The sequence below is a fragment of the Gorilla gorilla genome, chromosome 16, assembly GCF_029281585.2.
Source record: "Gorilla gorilla gorilla isolate KB3781 chromosome 16, NHGRI_mGorGor1-v2.1_pri, whole genome shotgun sequence".
NCBI classification, from domain to species: domain Eukaryota; kingdom Metazoa; phylum Chordata; class Mammalia; order Primates; family Hominidae; genus Gorilla; species Gorilla gorilla.
The window spans coordinates 56,769,263-56,787,871 of NC_073240.2; the positions used below are offsets into that span (position 1 = coordinate 56,769,263).

Here is an 18,609-nt window from a genome sequence, read left to right on the forward strand (position 1 = left end):
AACCAAAGCATAACTGGACAAACTGGATCACATCAACTTAAAAAGCTCCTGTATAGCAAAGGAAACAATCAACAAAGTTAGGAGACAGAACACAGAATGGGAGAAAATATTTGCAAACTATCCAACAAGAGACTAATCACTAGAAAATATATGAAGCTCAAACAACTCAATAGGAAAAACTCCAATAATCTGATATTAAAATGGGCAAAAGATCTGAATAGGTATTTCTCAAAAGAAGACATACAAATGGAAAACAAGTATTTGAAAAGGTGCTCAAATCACTGATCATCAGGGAAGTGCAAATCAAAACTACAATGAGATATCATCTCACCCCAGTTAAAATGGCTCTTATCCAAAAGATGGGCAATAACAAATGCTGGCAAGAATGTGGCAAAAGGGGTACCCTTATCCAATCTGGGCGAAATTTTTTTTTTTTTTTTTTGAGACGGAGGCTCGCTCTGTAGCCCAGGCTGGAGTGCAGTGGTGCAATCTCACTTCACTGCAAGCTCTGCCTCCCAGGCTCATGCCGTTCTCCTGCCTCGCCTCCCCAAGAGCTGGGACTACAGGCGCCCGCCACCACGCCCGGCTAATTTTTTTTTTGTATTTTTAGTACAGACGGGGTTTCACCGTGTTAGCAAGGATGGTCTCGATCTCCTGACCTCCTGATCCACCCGCCTCGGCCTCCCGAAGTGCTGGGATTACAGGTGTGAGCCACCGCGCCTAGTCAACATTTTTAAAATTTTAAAAGATAAACAAATATGAAATATTATAGCACAAGAGATAGCAAATTAACTGATTCTATTCTAAAATGATTCCACTGGCAAGCAGTAGCTTGTATGCCTTTCTCAGAAGAAGTCTGAGTGGGAGAAAATATGCATATCATAGATTATTTATTTTAACCTTCTTTCTTCTAAAGACTTACAAACATCCCTGTTCCAGGAGGCCTTGCTAAATAAGATAGTCATGGCTGCAGAATGATATTTTGGCCAATGATGGACAGCATATATGATGGTGGTCCCATAAAATACCACATTTTTACTTTACCTTTTCTATGTTTTGGTACACAATATTTACATTGTATTACTAATGCATACAGTATTCAGTACAGTATCATGCTGTAAAGGTTTGTAGACTAGGAAGAATAGGCTATATCACACAGCCTAGGTGTGTAGTAGGCTATACTTTCTAGGTTTGTGTAACTACACTCTATGACATTTGCACAATGATGAAATTGCCTAATGACAACATTTCTCAGAATGTATCCGTTGTTAAGCAATGCATGACTGTAAATATTCTACTAATTCTAAAATCCATATGGTAAATTAACACAACAAAAAAAACTCTGACTGGAGATGCTAGATAAAAACAACTTTCTCCCATCACCAAATAAAATTAAATATATAGCTGATCTTTCAAGAAAGAAGGGAAATCCTCAGGTATCAGAAATAAAGATGGAATTGAAAACCAGAGAGGAAATTTCAGTTTTCTGACGGGAGGGATTCACAAAAATGGGAGATTTTATTTAATCTTGTTTTTTTTTAATTTAAAAAGATTATCCTTTTTTTCTGGAAGGTCACTGAATAAATAGGCCAACTGAAATATTCCATGGGCCCTGATGGTCAAATTCTCACTATACCAGTTTACTGGAAAGTAGCCATACTACGTTACATAGGTAGGAATCTCCAAAACTGAATTCTGCCAATTAAAAATCTCTTCTGTGATGACTTAATTAACAAGTACAATTTCTCTCAAGTGGTAAAGTATAATTGAAAGTGACAACAGCAAATAATGTTACTTATCTTATTTTTTCTAAGTTCAGGTAGCAGTTGTAATTTATATGATCTTAACTGAGAAAAGAGATTACCATATATCTCTAAAAAGTTAATCCATATTTGTAGAGCTCCTGATATTAAAAACCATCCATGTTAGCCTTGACTGAAACACTCCCCAGCCTCATGGGGAAAATGTAACAAGCATTAATCAAAAACAATTCCAGGGGAATTATAAATAACACAGCTACCCCAGATACATTTAACTTTTAACCTTTCTCCTTGCATTTCCCAACACAAAAATCAGAACTAGTTATTTTAAATGCTAAGATTAATTGATAAGCTATACTGATTAAAAACTTCTTTCAAAATTAGGTGCCATTTATTTTAATATTTGCATTGGTTTTAACTTCATTTTATGATTTTATTCTAGAGAATTGTCAAATTAGTCTTTTCCATCACTTTCATGTGTTGAGATTGTAATCTCTCACATTTGAAAAGGAGGGAAAGCAGCATAAATGCTACAACTATAGAAAAATCTCTTCAATAATTTTAGAATTCTGATCCTGAGTACTATTAACAGAAATCTGGATAGTGCTTAAATAAGTAAAAAAGTAACAAAAGTTAAACACCTTTTCCGTAATCAAAACAGGGACAAAATTATACCAGACCAGGGCTCTTCACTAAAGCTTGAAACTTCCCTCTTCCAAACTCATGAGTAAAGAGAGCTTTATTGTTTTTTGAAAATAAAATAGAAACTTGCAAATTACAGGCAAAGAGATGTGGCTTTTTTGAATGACAAGGAGAAACAAATTGGTAATGTGATGTAATGTGTTATCTATGCGGGCAGCGTCAATAATTAAAAGGTAGCTTCTTAAGGCTGAGATTTTCTCCACAATTCATGAAGACATCTACTAACTGCTCTTCAATTTCTTGACAATGCAAAAAAAAAAAAAAAAAACAAGAACAGAAAACGCAGGGCTGTATGTCTTTCCATTTCTCACAAGTCTTGAGAGATTTTATCTTTTGTTATTCTTCATCCTTCTCCCATTCCTCTGTTGTCCCCCACCCTCATAAGTCTATTTAAAAATATATATATATACCCCATTTTTATTTATCTCTGAGTTTTTATACAAGCTGGATTCCCTTACTAGTTCACTATTAAAATCCTATATCATCTGGGCAGAATCCTTTGAAGCCATTCAAAAAGTAATTATTATTATAACAGAATATTTATATTAATTGAAAAAATAAGAATGCTGAAATCTACGACAACTGTAAAAACACACACAGAAAGATTAGAAGGAAATATGCAAAAATAAAAATAGTTATTAAAGTAATAAGATCATGAAAGTTTTTACTTCTTAAACATTTTGTAAATTTTACATTCTATTTTTTCTTTAAAGAAAGTTCTGTCCTTTCTTCAAAGCCCAAATGCCATCTTTTCTAAAAGCCTTAGATGAAATTAATCTTCTCATTGTCAGAGGCTCATTTATGTAGCATTTATCACATACTATCTTGTATCTGAGGCAATAAGCTTTATGCCTTTCTCCACTTTTAAAACTGAGATTTTGGAAACTTTCTTTTCATTAACTTTTATAATTATAATTATTACTTTTTTTTTTTTGAGATGGAGTCTCGCTTTGTTGCCCAGATTGGAGTGCAGTGGCGCAATCTCGGCTCACTGCAACCTCTGCCTCCTAGGCTCAAGCGATTCTCCTACCTCAGCCTCCCGAGTAGCTGGGATTACAGGCGCGTGCCATTATGCCCAGCTAATTTTTGTATTTTTAGCTTTGCCACGTTGGCCAGGCTGATCTTGAACGCCTGACCTCAGGTGATCTGCCTGCCTTTGGCCTCCCACAGTGCTGGGATTACAGGCGTGAGCCACTGCACCTGGCCATCTTTTCATTAACTTTATACCCCTCTGTAGAAACAAACAGAATACCTGGCGCACAGTAGGGGCTGATAAATTCTGAATTAACAAGAAACCTTTCTAAAGTAGCTGAAAATAGGAGCCTCATCCCCCAACTTGGGTCTGAGAACAGCGGCTGCTGTACCCACCAAACAGAAGATTGAGCGAACTGGGTGATCCAAGGGAAAAAAAATGCTATAAATCCTGACATGTGAGAATCCCACAGTGAAATGGTAGGTTCAGATCATTCTACTGTGAGAGGCTCCAGTCAACAGTACCCGCCCCTCGTACAGAGGATGTAAGCCACCAAACAAAGGAATAAATTTGGAAAGAAGAAAACAAGAAATTAAAGAAACAGTAGATTCAACACAGAAAAGAGATCAAGTGAATTCTCACAATGATGGCAAATGGAAGCCCACAGATGATGGCTACACAACAGGTGTAGAGAACAAACAGTCCAGATGGAATGCAACATAGCAAGAGGCTGTCTTCAACAAGAACAAGGAAAAGGAAATGGCTAGCATTCATTTTTAGTGTGTGTGTAGGGGTGTGTGTGTGTGTGTGTGTGTGTGTTACATTTTTACCGCACTGAATGGTTTTAAAGCTCTGTCCAACAGCTTGCAATTAAATTTGTGACAGACATACAGAAAACTAAACCAAACAAAAAATGTGAAATAATTATAAACATAATACAGTGATTCAGATGTGAATAATACTGTATTTATATAGGGTAATAAGGTAAAAACAAAATATTCAACAAAAAAAATTGCTAGGGAGGGACGCATATTTTTTCCTTTTTTTTTTTTTTTTTGAGACGGAGTCTCACTCTGTCCCCCAGGCTGGAGTGCAGTGGTATGATCTCGGCTCACTGCTTGCAATGTCTGCCTCCCAGGTTCAAGCGATTCTCCTGCCTCAGCCTCCTGAGTAGCTGAGACTACAGGTGTCCACCACCACACACAGCTAATTCTTGTATTTTTAGTAGAGATTCTCATATATCACCACCATGTTGGCCAGGCTGGTCTGGAACTCCTGACCTCAGGTGATCCACCCGCATCAGCCTCCCAAAGTGCTGGGATTACAGGTGTGAGCCACCATGCCCGGCCTCCTTTTTTATTCTTTTGAGCAACATGCTACATCACTTACGGCGACCGTATTTTCCAAACTAAAAACTGGAACCTATGGATCGACAGCAGTTTTCTTCCTCTGGTATGTAAATTTATTTGAAACGGTCTATAAAAATATAAGTGGAAGATCACCCATAACTGAGAAATAAAATCAATTAGAAGTGTCCTCGCATGCATGAGTCAGAATTCTTCAAGAGTTTTTGACAGTAATAACCATAATAAAGAAGAAATATCCAGAATCCTTGGATTTAGGAGCAAGCAGTAGTTCTCAAAGTGGATTCCATGGACTAGCAGTATGAACATCACATGGAAATTTGTTACATATGCAAATGTTGAGGCCCGCACCTACTGAATCACACACTGTCGGGTAGTCTGTATTTTAACAAACTCTTCAGATGATTCAGATGGACACTAACGTTGACAACCACAGGTACAGAACATGGGGGTAGGAAAGGAAACTGCTGCAGTTAATGTGGTTATAGAAATATTTCTCATTTAAAATACTAGACTTTATTCAATCAATACTATATAATTTCTAAGAAAGAACAACTCATCATTACTTTACATCTTATCACTACTTTTAAGTGTGATAACACCATATCCATTTTTTATACACAAAGTATCACTGGAAGGATACAGATGGAGCTGATAACCTAGGTTACTAGAGAAGGCTGGGAGACAGGAGTAGGAGGAGGGCTTTGGCTGAAACTTCAGATGTTGCTGAAAGAATGTGCAGCAACTAGAACTTTCACATATTACCAACGGGAGATTAAAATGGTACAATCGCGTTGGGAGACTGTTGGGCAGTCTCTTATAAAGTTAAACACATATAACCCTATGACCCAGAAATTCCATTCCTAGGTATTTACACAAGAGAAATAAAAATATACTTTTATGAAAAGATTTATAGATGAATGTTCACCGTAGGTTTATTCATAATAGCCCAAAGTTGGAAACAATCAATGTGTCCATCAAAGGAGAATGGATATATTCATACAATGAAATACTATTCACCAAGAAAAAGAATGAGCTATTGATACAAACAACCCCATGGATGACTCTCAAAAAAAGAATCAAGACACAAAAGAGTACATAATGTACATTCCATTTACATGAAGCTCTAGAACAGACAAAAGTAATCCATGGTGACAAAAGGTTGCCTATAGAGAGTAGACGGGCAGAATTGACTGGAAGAGGGCCCAAGGGAGCATTCTGGAATGATGGGAATATTCTGTATCATAATTGGGTCATTGGCTTTACATGTTGAAAATCATCAAATTACACATTTATAATCTGTGCATTTCACTCTTTGTAAATTTCACTCTTCCCCACCCCCATTCCATAAAAGAAGGCAAAATCAATACATTTTCAGACAAAAACAAAAACTGAGAAAGTTCAATTCCAACAAACAGTCAGTAAAATAAATTCTAGGGCTGGGGGCGGTGGCTCACACCTGTAATCCCAGCACTTTGGGAGGCCAAGGTAGGTGGATCACCTGAGGTCAGGAGTTCGAGACCAGCCTGGCCAACATGGTGAAACCCCGTCTCTACTAAAAATACAAAAATTAGCAAGGCATGGTGACTGGCGCCTGTAATCCCAGCTACTCGGGAGGCTGAGGGAGGAGAATCACTTGAACCCAGAAGGCAGAGGTTGCAGTGAACCGAGATTGCGCCATTGCACTTCAGCCTGGGCAACAAGAGTGAAATTCCATCTCTTAAAAAAAAAAAAAAAAAAAAAAAATTCTAGATGATATACTTTAGGCAGAAAAAGTGATCCCAGATGGAAAGGTGAAGAAGCAAGAAGAAATAAAGAAATAACTAGCAAACAAATGTTAAGCATATGAGGAACAAATATTAACTATGAAAAATAATGTTGATGATGATGACAATGGTGTGTGTGTGTGTGTGTGTGTGCGCGCGCGCGAGTGCATTTGATTTCCATGCTACTTGGTATCCAATTCCAAATCCTTAACATGGCATGCCAGCCTTGCCTGATCAGGCTGTCCTCTCCAGCCTCATCTGCTGAAGTTGTGCCTCTTGTTTTAGCACTCCAACCTTCCTGTTCGTCTCCATCCCATCTTTTGCACATGTGGTTCTATTTACTCGGAAGGCTTTTTGCCCCACTCTTCACCTGCTAACTCCTATTCATCCTTAGTTTCAATTTCCTTGATATTTTCTCCCTTCTCCACACCATATAAAATTAATTGATTTTTAGATATACTTTTTTTTTTTTTGAGACAGAGTCTTCTTCTGTTGCCCAGACTGGAGTGCAGTGGCGCAGTCTCGGTTCACTGCAACCCCCACCTCCCGATTCAAACAATTTTCCTGCCTCAGCCTCTCAAGTACCTTAGACTACAGGTATAGGCTACCATGCCTGGCTAATTTTTGTATTTTTGGTAGAGACAGGGTTTCACCATGTTGGCCAGGCTGGTCTCGAACTCCTGACCTCAAGTGATCCACCCATCTCAGCCTCCGAAAGTGCTGGGATTACAGGCGTGAGCCACTGCGCCCAGCCTGTTATAAATACTTTCATCTTACACTGTTTTCCTTAATAACACTTATAAAATATTGATGTGTGATAATTTATTTAATGTTTCTCTCTCCCTCTTGGGTATAAAGTCGGTAAAGTATATTCTGTATCATTATACCTCATGCCCTGACCCACGTGTCTGATACATAGTGTTCATCAAATATTTGTTAAGCAAATACAGAAATCAAGTACTTCAGAGGTCCACCTAAAAGCTTTATCAAGAAAAGACAGAAGATGTGGAAATAAGAGCATAACAATTACAAGTTAATTTTGAACACATTCCATTCACATTCATCATATTCCTGAGAAAAAGTCTCTTCTGTTAAATTATTTTATTTGTGTATTAGTAGCAGGAAAGTGGAAGGACCAAGTGTTTGTTATGAATATAACACTTCTCCCTACTGGGAGAATGTTCTTGAAAAAATCAGAATCTCATATTCCTTATCTCTAAAATGGGGGTAATACTTCCTACTTCTGCAATAATGTTGTGATGATTACAGCTAAGGTATGAAAAAATCTAACCTGGTGCCTGGCACATAGTGGGTATTCAGTTAAAGGCAGTTGTTATTTATTTAGGTTGACTCTTTTTCCCAAAGGAGAATACTTTCACTAAAGCATCTTTATTGACGGCCATGATTGTTTGTTCATATTACTCTCTTCATTGCCCCAACATGTCTCGCATCAGTTGAAGCCAGACATTTGAGTCCAGCCATGAGTTATAATAATGGGCTACAGACATATCTACTCAACTTTCAGAAAAGCCTTATCAAAATGCTTTTTGTTTGTGCTGTGCCTTTCTCCCTGCATTTATCTCCAGACTTCTCCTATCCCCTCCCCATTCATTTATCCTCTTAAACTTTGATACTATTGGCAAGGAGGCCAGAAGAAATAGAAGTCGTAAAGAAGAAGTAACATCAACTGCCACAGAATTCAGCAGAACAATGAGTTTAGCAATTCAAATCAGCTATCTGACTTAAAGATTCAGCTCTGGAGTAGATAACCATGATAGATTGAGAAGCAATTGTGTTCAATTGGTTCCTGCATGTCTCCAAATGCTATAGAATATTTCTGAGACAGCAAGGGGATGGGAGAATCAGCAGACTTAAATATCCTGCTCTGACTGATGTTTAATTATGCAAGATTCACCAAGTAAGTGACAGGGCCAGAATTCCAACACAAAAGAATCCCATTTTCTATACCCCTGCTCACCCTAAATGATTTATTTACAAGGTCTCTTCCAGCTCAAAGATTCTACTCCTATGTGATACATGAATTCCTAATTACCTGTAAAAGAAATTATAGTTCCTTCTCCTTTTCTGTTCCTGGCGCAGAGCAGTCAATCACAGGCCACTACAGAAAATGTCTGTGGAGTGAGGGAGAATTTCACAGAGGTGCATGGTTGGCATGCTCGCCAGCATGGGGCACTGAGGGGAGGAGGGAGGTACCATACAGAGATGCATCAGAAGGGTGCCCACCGGCAAGGGTACCGAGGAGGGGAGGACGGCGTTGCATAGGGATGCTGCATAGAGAATAGCAATATTCCCACTGGCATCCAAGGATGTGAAGAGCTGAAGTGGCAGAGGAGACGTCTGCATCGTTAGGAAGTTAGTTACACTGAACACATAAGTAAATGAACAAATATATTAAGGATAACAAATGTCAAATTTTTTCACTGTTAGAAAAGGTACTTATGGCTATAAAGGAACTCAGGTATTAGGTTTGAATTGGAAAAAATCAGTATGAATTCATGATTTTTAAATTTATGTATTTACAGATTGATATAGAAATAGCTATAGATCTTTGTGTATACTTATATGTGTGTGTATAGTACACATACACACACACACACACACACATACGCTTCTTAACTGTTCAGAGATGGTCCAAGAGTATATCCCAGTAACAATGAGCACACCAAGTACCCAAATTGTAGCATGTAAAAAACCACTTTATACTAAATAGGACCAGTGCTCCTAGGGAAAATGGCTGATTGTAGATAGCTGAGCCAAGCAAAATACAAGAGAAGCCTGGAACAACTTCTGCCAGAAAGTGTTCAAAGAATGATGGGGACTTGTTACGAAGACCTAGGAACCTCCTTGAAAGGGCTCCCACTGGATAAACTGGGACAGTATGAGCAATAAAATATTTAATGACAGTAACTGATTACAACCTGCTGAATAAAGTGGGATTTTACAAGTCTATGCTGATATAAATAAATGACAGGAAAAGGAAAGCTCTTCTTACATAGAATGCCAACTAACAGAGATGGAAATAAAACAAAATAGTGGTGTTTGGTTCAGACAGAATTCATCAATGGATGCTAAAACTGAGGATGAAGACTTGATGAGAAATAGGATATTGGCATAATCTTACAATATGTCCCCTGAAAATACTATCAATTATAAAGAGAAAAAAGGTGACATTACAGAGAAGAAACCTGGCAGACACCAAGGTGACCAAGTGATTAAGGTCACTGACAGTGTTGGGACAAGTCAGCATCATGTGTCCCCTGGTGTGATGCATGTGAAGAACACAGCATCATTTCTGTGATTCCTGCCAAGAGAGCGTGACCTGAACATGGTCATCAAGAAACACTAAACAGACCCAAAATGAGAAACATCGTAGGATGTAAGGCCTGTCCTTGTTTTTTGTTTTTTTTTTTTGTGAGACGGAGTCTCGCTCCATCGCCAAGGCTGGAGTGCAGTGGCATGATCTTGACTCATTGCAAGCTCTGCCTCCCGGGTTCACACCATTCTCCGGCCTCAGCCTCCTGAGTAGCTGGGACTACAGGCACCCACCACCACGCCCGGCTAATTTTTTTTTTTTTTTGTATTTTTAGTGGAGATGGGGTTTCACCATGTTAGCCAGGATAGTCTCAATCTCCTCACCTCGTGATCCACCCGTCTCGGCCTCCCAAAGTGCTGGGATTACAGGCATGAGTCACCGCGCCCGGCCAAGGCCTTCTTAAAACTGTCTAGGATAAGAAAAACTGAGGAAATGTTACAGATTAGAAGAGACTGCAAAGACATGCCACGTAAAAGCAATATATGTTCCCAGATAGGTTCTTAGACCAGAAAAGGAAAAAGAGAAATTATTAGTAACATTTATCAAAATTTGGATGGTATCTGTGGATTGAATGGCATTGTTGTATCAGTGTCCATTTCCTAGCTTGGAAGGGTGTATGGTTGTTATGCAGGAAAGTATTCTTGTTTTAGAAAAATACACACTAGAGTATTTAAAGATGATGGGGCATTGTGTCTGCAGCTTGCTCTCAAGTGGTTCAGAAAAAGATTAATGAAAATGGCAAAAAAAGGTGATGGAACAATTGCAGCGAAAAGGTTAACAGTTGCAGAATCTGTATGAGAAGAATACTGGAGCTCTTTGTGTTGTACTTTCAACTTTTCTGATGGTTTAAAATAATTTTAAAATAGGACGGGCGCGGTGCCTCACGCCTATAATCCCAGCACTTTGGAAGGCTGAGGCAGGCGGATCATCTGAGGTCAGGAGTTCGAGACCAGCCTGGCCAACATGGTAAAACCCCATCTCTACTAAAAATACAAAAATTAGCCGGGCGTGGTGGTGCGTGCCTATAATCCCAGCTACCCTGGAGGGTGATGCAGGAAAATCGCTGGAACCTGGTAGGCAGAGGGTGCAGTGAGCTGAGATCGCGCCATTGCACTCCAGCCTGTGTGACACAGCAAGACTCCGTTTCAAAAGTAAATACATAATTTAAAAATAAATTATTTTAAAAATACACTATATTTATTCACTTCTTTAGTCCCTGCGTCCATGAAAAATACTTTATAATGATCCTGGAATTAAAGAGTTGCAAAAAAGCACTAATGGCAAAAACAATACATGAAAGATTGGGAGAAATTACTAATACAGCTGCTACTTAACCTATGCTTCTCCTCCTTTGTGTGTAGTACATAAAGGTTTGGGAAGTTTGTTCCCAGACTGAGTAAGGGTCAGTTTCTGCTCAGCCTTAGTGGGTCCAGAAGTATCAGAATATGCCCTTCTTACCCTGTTACTTATGCATTGTTGTGGCTGCTGCCACCAGGGGCATCTATTATTCTGTATGTGCAAACTGCACTCTCCATACCGATAGCGGAGACTCTAAACTCTTTCCTCTTTATTTCCTTCCTTCTTTTCCTTGCTTCAGTCAGCCTTTCTTATAGGAAACAGAAATCATTCTCGATGCTTTAAGAAGAAAGAAGCTAATACAGGGGATTAGGTGCTTACAAAATTTTTGGAAGAGCTGGAAGAGTAGGTGCTAGGCTGGACTTCTAGAGCAGGGGTCCCCAACCTTAGGAACCAGCCACACAGCAGGAGGTGAGTGGCAGGCCACTGAGCAAAGCTTCATCTGTATTTACAGCCACTCCTCACTGATCACATTACCTCCTGAGCTCCGCTGCCTGTCAGATCAGCAGCGGCATTAGATTCTCATAAGAGCATGAACCCTATTGTGAACTGTCCATGCAAGGGATCCAGGTTGTGTACCCCTTATAAGAATCTAATGCCTGATGATTTGTCACTGTCTCCCTGTCTCCCATTACCGTCACCCACACTTGGGATCATCTAGTTGCAGGAAAACAAGCTCAGGGCTCCCACTAATTCTACATTACGGTGAGCTGTATAATTATTTCATTACATATCACAATGTAATAATAATAGAAGTAGAGTGCACCATACATGTAATGGGCTTGAATCACCCTGAAACCACTAGACCGCATCCCCGGTCCATGGAAAAACTATCTTCCATGAAACCGGTCCCTGGTGCCAAAACAGTTGGGGACCGCAGTTCTAGAAGATCAGAAACATGGCAGAACTGACCCATCCAAGAAGCTACTACCTCTCCCAGTCAGAAAGGTAGATGATCAGGAGTCATCACCAGAACTGATGACTTCAAGAATATAATCAATCTTGACGTCTGGAAGCCACCACCACCACTACTTCCGTGACTTCTATCAATATGTACAAAGCAAGTTACCAGATACTGGAAGACTTTCGCAGAAAAATTAGATGTTTACATGACTGTGCTTATCAGCAGAAAAAGCCAAAGAAACAAAACAATATGCTCCACCTCATTTCCACTCCGCAAATCTCAAGTAAGTGCACTTAACTGGGGAGCCTATTTTGGATCCAGTCCATTAATTTCAATGGAGTGTGGGAAACAGCGTTTAGTTTTCCCACCTCCATATCACAGGGAGGTGCATGGGAAGGAGGTGGGAAGTGATGCTGAATTCCAGTCCCCGCATCCACCACACTGCTCCCCAATAAAGATCAGTGCGTGTTATTCTCTACTGTTAATCTCAAGTGACCAGAGCAAATCTGGTATAAATTATACTACACTTCCTCCTTTGTTTGTTAACACTTTAATGGTAAAATCCTGCACATGCAGCCAGGGTGATCTCTTACTGTAAGTCACTTATATGTGGAAGAAGAGCCAAAACTCACTGAAAAGTGAGAGAAAGGTATTATGATCTACATTTTAGCATACTTCAGTGCTAATATGCTCAGACACTGACTCAGCGACTATTCACTATATACTGATTAAATTACAATTCTTTCACTATCTTCTATCCCATTTCAAATTATTTTTCTCCCTGTTTTAGTTTCAAATTTAAAATAAGAATCCTCTCCTTTTGTTGTAATGAAAAAGCACTGTACTTTTAATCAACAGCAGAGGGCTGCCTATTTCCAGACTAGTCTGTGAGTTTTAGAAGTGACATAGCTGCAATGCTTTCTTCCTTTAACAAAAGGGGTGTTTGGGGGTGGGGAGGAGGGGGGAGTGTGGTTCCAATCCTTCTTTTACTTTTGTGATAGACCAGAAAATAAATGGCAAATGATAGTGGAGAGGGCAACCTCCACAAGAAAAAAAGTGACTTTTATCTTTGCCTCAGTCCGAGGCTGAGACTGTCTTTTTTCCCTCTCTATCCCTGGTGCCTAGCACAATGCATGGTACAGAGCAAACAGTAAATGAATGTCTGTTGAATGAATAATCCAATCACAATGGAAGAAGTGGAAGACTCTTCATCATCACGTCTCTTATCTTCCTATCTCACTCCCTTCCTCAATGTGGACAAAATAGAGGGGGGATAGAAGCAAATTAGAGTCATGCAACTGACAGCCAGAACTCCCAGAATGTGAATGGGATAGGACACATTCCATGAAACTTCCTAGAAGTACAAATCCTTCAGCAAGTTCAGGAAATCCACATTTCAAAGGTTGGAGTTTCTGGCCTTTGGCCCCAGTTCCTTACCGACCACCCATTAACTGCCACAATTAGTTTTATTTCAGCTGGGCAGAGGGGTGATGATTGAAAACAGAGAAATTACTAAAGTAGATAATTAAAAACAGTGATCATGTACCAAGAGGGAGAAAACAGATGGTGAATGATACCTTTGGCACTATTTTCTTTAAGATCAACTGGCTCTGCTGGAAGGCGGTGAGATGAGAAATCTGCAATTAGCAGGGCCTACCTGTGAATACAGCAGGGAAATAAAGTCCAAGGCCAGCCTGATTGGGTTGGACACCAGCTTGAAGTTAACTGCACTGGGCAGTCTACGTAGCAAGCAGGGAAATCTGACTGATAAGAAAGCGACCACAGGTGAAGTGCTGTATTATCTTCTGATCTCGTCTACAGAATAAAGGTGCCATTAGCTAGAATGATATCTTTAGCTGTAACACATTGACTATTGTTTCTGAGGGACTATGAGCCGCCACCATTTGTCCATCATCACTTTGTTTCTCTTCTGGCAGCAATAACTAGGAAATTAAATTCTAATCGCATCACGTAAGCATTCTCAAAATATCCTGAAATAACTTAACTGCATTAACAAATTGCCCACCCTTTATAAACAAAGAACTCTCAAGAGAAGTGTAAAATGTTTGACGACACCAAGGTACTAAGAGAAGGAACTATACAACTTAAATATTACAATACTTAAGCAAGCAGTATAAATTAGGTTGATGGATTTTCAGTTAACTGGGTTTAATCTTGATAAAACGTACATGTGGCAGCTTAGTCAGCCAACAAGAAGGCAAAAAATTTGATTTTTTTCACTCGGAACCAGTCACTGTTAGACTATATGCAGCCTTTTCATCTCCCACCCATTTGCATTTTTGAGACAATCTCCAAGAATACACAGAAGCCACATATCATTTACGACGGAACAACTTTTCCAAATGGTCTTACAATATTTTTAATAAGCATAGGCATAATCAGCATTAGTTATTTAGCTGAAAAGAAACAGCTTTGCCTTCTTCAAATCCCAGAGCTTAATCTAGTTTTCAAAGGGAACAGATGTGGTAACTTCTTTATAAAGTATTTATACTTTTTTGGCTTTACTTTTTAACATCAACGACGACCGGTGAAATAAAGCATGAACTTCTCACACTAGACACTTGTTGCTAAAGAGGAGGAGGAAAATTTATGTTCCTGCTCTCCCATCCCTGTCTCTAGTTAGGGGATTAAAAAGGATTTCAGATAAAGAAGAAAAAAACAAACCAGCGAATGACAATTCACTTGGAACTCTCCAGACCGAAGTCCGTAAAGTTAAGTCGGCCCGGCCTCCGCCAGAGCAAGCAAATCAACAGCGGGGATGCTGCGACCGTCTCCCAAAGCCTGGGAGCTCCGCACACGCGGCGGGGGTGGCAGGAAGGGGCTGGCGCGGTGATGTGGGTCCCCCGCCGGCCGCCTAGCCCCCTCCTCAACACTTCCTGAAGGAAACTGACAAGTGAGGCGGCGGCCTCTCCGGGAAGGGGCGGGTGTGGACCCAACAAGCTTGCTCCCTCCAGCGAGCCCCCAGCGCCCGCGCGCCGAGCCGCCCCCACAGTCCCCGCGGCGCCTCGCGCACTCCCCGGGCTCGCGCCGAGGGAGGAGGGGCTGACAGCAGAGCCTCCGGTCGTGGCCGCCGCCGCTACCTCCCCGGGTCCGGCTGCTGAATAACCCGAAGGGAAGCCCGTCCCGCAGCCCCGCGGTCCCCGCACCTCGTCCTCCAGGAGCCCGAACACCTCCACCGCGCAAGTTGCCATTTCCGAACGCTTCCAGCAAACCGGACGCGCTCGCCCCCGCCCAGGGCAGGCAACTGTGGAGGAGGAGGAGGAGAAGCGGGAGGAGGCGGAGAAGAGTTGGAGGAAGAGGAGGAGGCGCTCCCTCAGCGACAGCAGCGCCTCCCCCGGCGAGCGGGCACTAACGGCACCCGGCAGCGCGGCGGGAAAAGGCCGGCGGCGCGCGCTCCTGGGGCTGGGCGGGGGCGCGCGTGGCGGGGCTCGGGGAGTGGGGAGGGCGCGCGCGGCGGGGACCGTGGCGTGGGGAGCGCGCGCGGCGGGGACCGTGGCGTGGGGAGCGCGCGTGGCGGGGCGCGCCCTCGGTCCCTTCCCCGGGAGGTAGGTGGTTGACGGGCCCGCCGGGGAGCCAGGGAGCGCCGGGAAGCGCCGGGAAGCCAAGCTGCAGTGCTCCTCAGCAACAAGTCTCGCTGAGATCCGACCCAGAGTTCGGCCTCTGACTAGATGCCTGGGAATCCGTGAGCTTAATCCCCACTTAAATCCCAAACTGAAAATCATAGCGCTTTCTTGTCGGTTAAGGGTGTCATTCCAATAAGAAGCTGGACCTGGGGACCGCCAGGGAAAACCTGAGCGTGGCAGCAAATGGGGAGGCCTGGAGGGATCGCAGCAGTCTTGGACTCGGGATCTGAAATTCTCTCCCTAGGATTTGTAAACAGTGTCAGTTCCTAAGCTATTTGCTGTCCTATGGTCTGTTCATCTTTAAATCCCACCAGTAACAATCCAATCTCCAGGCTGACCCTCTAAACCTGCTTTAGCTGGGCGTTGATCCGCAGCACCACCAGAAGGCAGTGACGAAGAGGGAAAAATAAAGTGAACTAGGACCTCCTGTAGAATAACTCCTCCTGTGGAATAACTCCTCCTGTGGAATAAGGTTATGGAATAATCATGCTTTTTAATATTCCTGTCTGATGGGCTTTATAATTCCATAATTACAGGAAGACCTCCACCAAATAAGGCATCCTTAAAAGAGTCTGGGGAGAATTATGAACACCCAGGCCACAATTTATATCATGTTGTTTTTATACATTTGCAGAAATTTGCACAATTCTGCAATCTCAAAATCTAATTTTTATTTTCCTCAATGATTTCAGAATAACTCTGATTTATTTTTAACAGTTTAAGATGCTACGTGGGAACAAGGCTATAGCCCATATTACTGGTTTGTTACATAAGATTTTTCTCGTACTTGGCCGGGCGCGGTGGCTCACGCCTGTAATCCCAGCACTTTGGGAAACCTAAGGCGGTGAATCACCTTAGGTCAGGAGTTCGAGCCCAACCTGGCCAACATAGTAAAACCCTGTCTCTACTAAAAACACAAAAATTAGCTGGGCGTGGTGGCGGGCGCCTGGAGTCCCAGCTGCTTGGGTGGCTGAGGCAAGGGAATCGCTTGAGCTTGGGAGGAGGAGGTTACAGTGAGCCAAGATTGCGCCGTTGCATTCCAGCCTGGGCGACAGAACAAGAGTCCACCTCAATTGTCGTACTTTATGATTGGTAGGATCCATTTCATTCATATAATATGTATCAAAATTCTGTTAATACACAATTCAGATTTCATCCGTATTAGGGGGAAAGAGATGGCACTTAATCAAACATGACTGCAAAATTACAGAATGGTCAGGAATTGTTGGCTTACCTAAATCGAAAAAGCCATGAGAGCATTAATTTGTTTTTTAAGTTGTCACATATCTGTGGGATTTGTGGGTTAAGAATAAAATAATCTGAAAATATTGTATGCCCTTCTGTTTTGCGAATATTTCCCTCATCTCTCATGATACACATTTTTATGTTTAATTTTAAGTTAGCTAAGTCATTTGAATTTAAATTAATTCAGTGTCATTTCAGGGCACAATTACAAACGTGTAAAAACAGCTTCCGTTACTGCTACTAAAATTTAATGAATATATGAGAAGTATACACAGCCTAAAACTGGTAATTAAAAAAAAAAAAAAAAATCAATAAATCCCCAAGGGATTATAAAGTAAAGCAAATTGGCCATTTGATGTACCCAATAGGTATTAGTGATGATACTTCTAAAGACCACTGATTTGACTCATGATTTCTTATTCTGTCTTTCTGAATATGAAATCATGAAGAATTAAACAGCTACCAATACAAGATGAACTAGAGTAATTATTGTATCCCGGTCAACAGCTAGGAGGGGCACCTGAAATTAAAGGAAGCTCAAATCGAGATGGTGATATCAGCTGGTGGTCCAATAACCAACCACCACTGAGAAACCTGTTTAGAATGAAGAACTCCTCTACATATCACTCAACTGCGTAGAACTCTCATGAAGGCGTTTTGTCCACCTAGGCTGCCTTCAATTAGGTTCATGTTGATTTGGTTTGAGTGTGTGTATAACCATGTGAGGCACGTGTGAAGAATGTGACATGGTGCATAACAGTTTATTCTGTGCCTCATACCTGTGCTAGGGATCATCCCAAGCCAAAACCCAGGCAATTCTAGCAACCTCCAATAGCATCACCCCTTCTATCTCTTGTTCTTGAGTCTTTTCTCCCTTCAAATCGGCCTTTACATGAGCCTCCAAACTGATTAAGAAGCAAGAAATGAATGAAAACCAGTAAACCTGGTCTAGACTTTCTAGTAGTCTGTGTACCTAAACCTCTTTAACTCTGTAGATTTAAATCTATAGATTTCACTGTGATGCAGAAATTGTTTCTAGTTTTTAAAATATCACCCCCTGGGATCAAAATTGGATGTGGAATGTAACAATGTGAAAGGTAATGATACGAAATGCACTTTAATGTTGGTAATTAATTCCCTAAGGGATATAAAAAAGTCTTGTTCAGAAGTTCTCCTTTAATTCTCTCTTACTCTTAATATCTGCTGGCTGCTTCCTTTCTAATAGTTAATGTTTGAGATTTTTAAGGTTCATTTTTTCTTCCACTGGAAACTCCCTGGACCTCATCCATTGCCATTGCCATTACCATAGTTTCAGCTACTCTCTTCATAGAGCCCATCTCAGATCCAGAGCTCAGTAGTGCAAGAAATGTTTATTTGATTTTCTGAAATGAACTAAGTTTCTACCTCCAGTGGTAGAATACATAGTCCCAATCAATTCATTGGTCTTCCCTGAGCCTCTTTTTGCTAAGCTGGATTCTGACTTCTAACAGGCTGTTGTGCTCCCTCATCTTGGTGATAAAGGTTCTCATCACTCCCTCCTGGAATTAGTAGATGTATCTGT

The 18,609-nt window shown here is 41.1% G+C and overlaps 1 protein-coding gene across 2 annotated transcripts in view; it reads right to left on the bottom strand.

The window, feature by feature from the left end:
• The window catches only part of NEDD4 (NEDD4 E3 ubiquitin protein ligase), a 171,187-nt gene extending 155,604 nt beyond the window's left edge, over positions 1-15,583 (bottom strand). For both annotated transcript variants that reach the window (XM_055363995.2, XM_019011283.4), the window contains exon 1: positions 15,327-15,583. In XM_055363995.2, coding sequence (XP_055219970.1) covers positions 15,327-15,371 — 45 coding nt within the window. In that variant the 5' untranslated portion in view covers positions 15,372-15,583. The remainder of the gene's footprint in view (positions 1-15,326) is intronic.
• Positions 15,584-18,609: the final 3,026 nt, after the last annotated feature.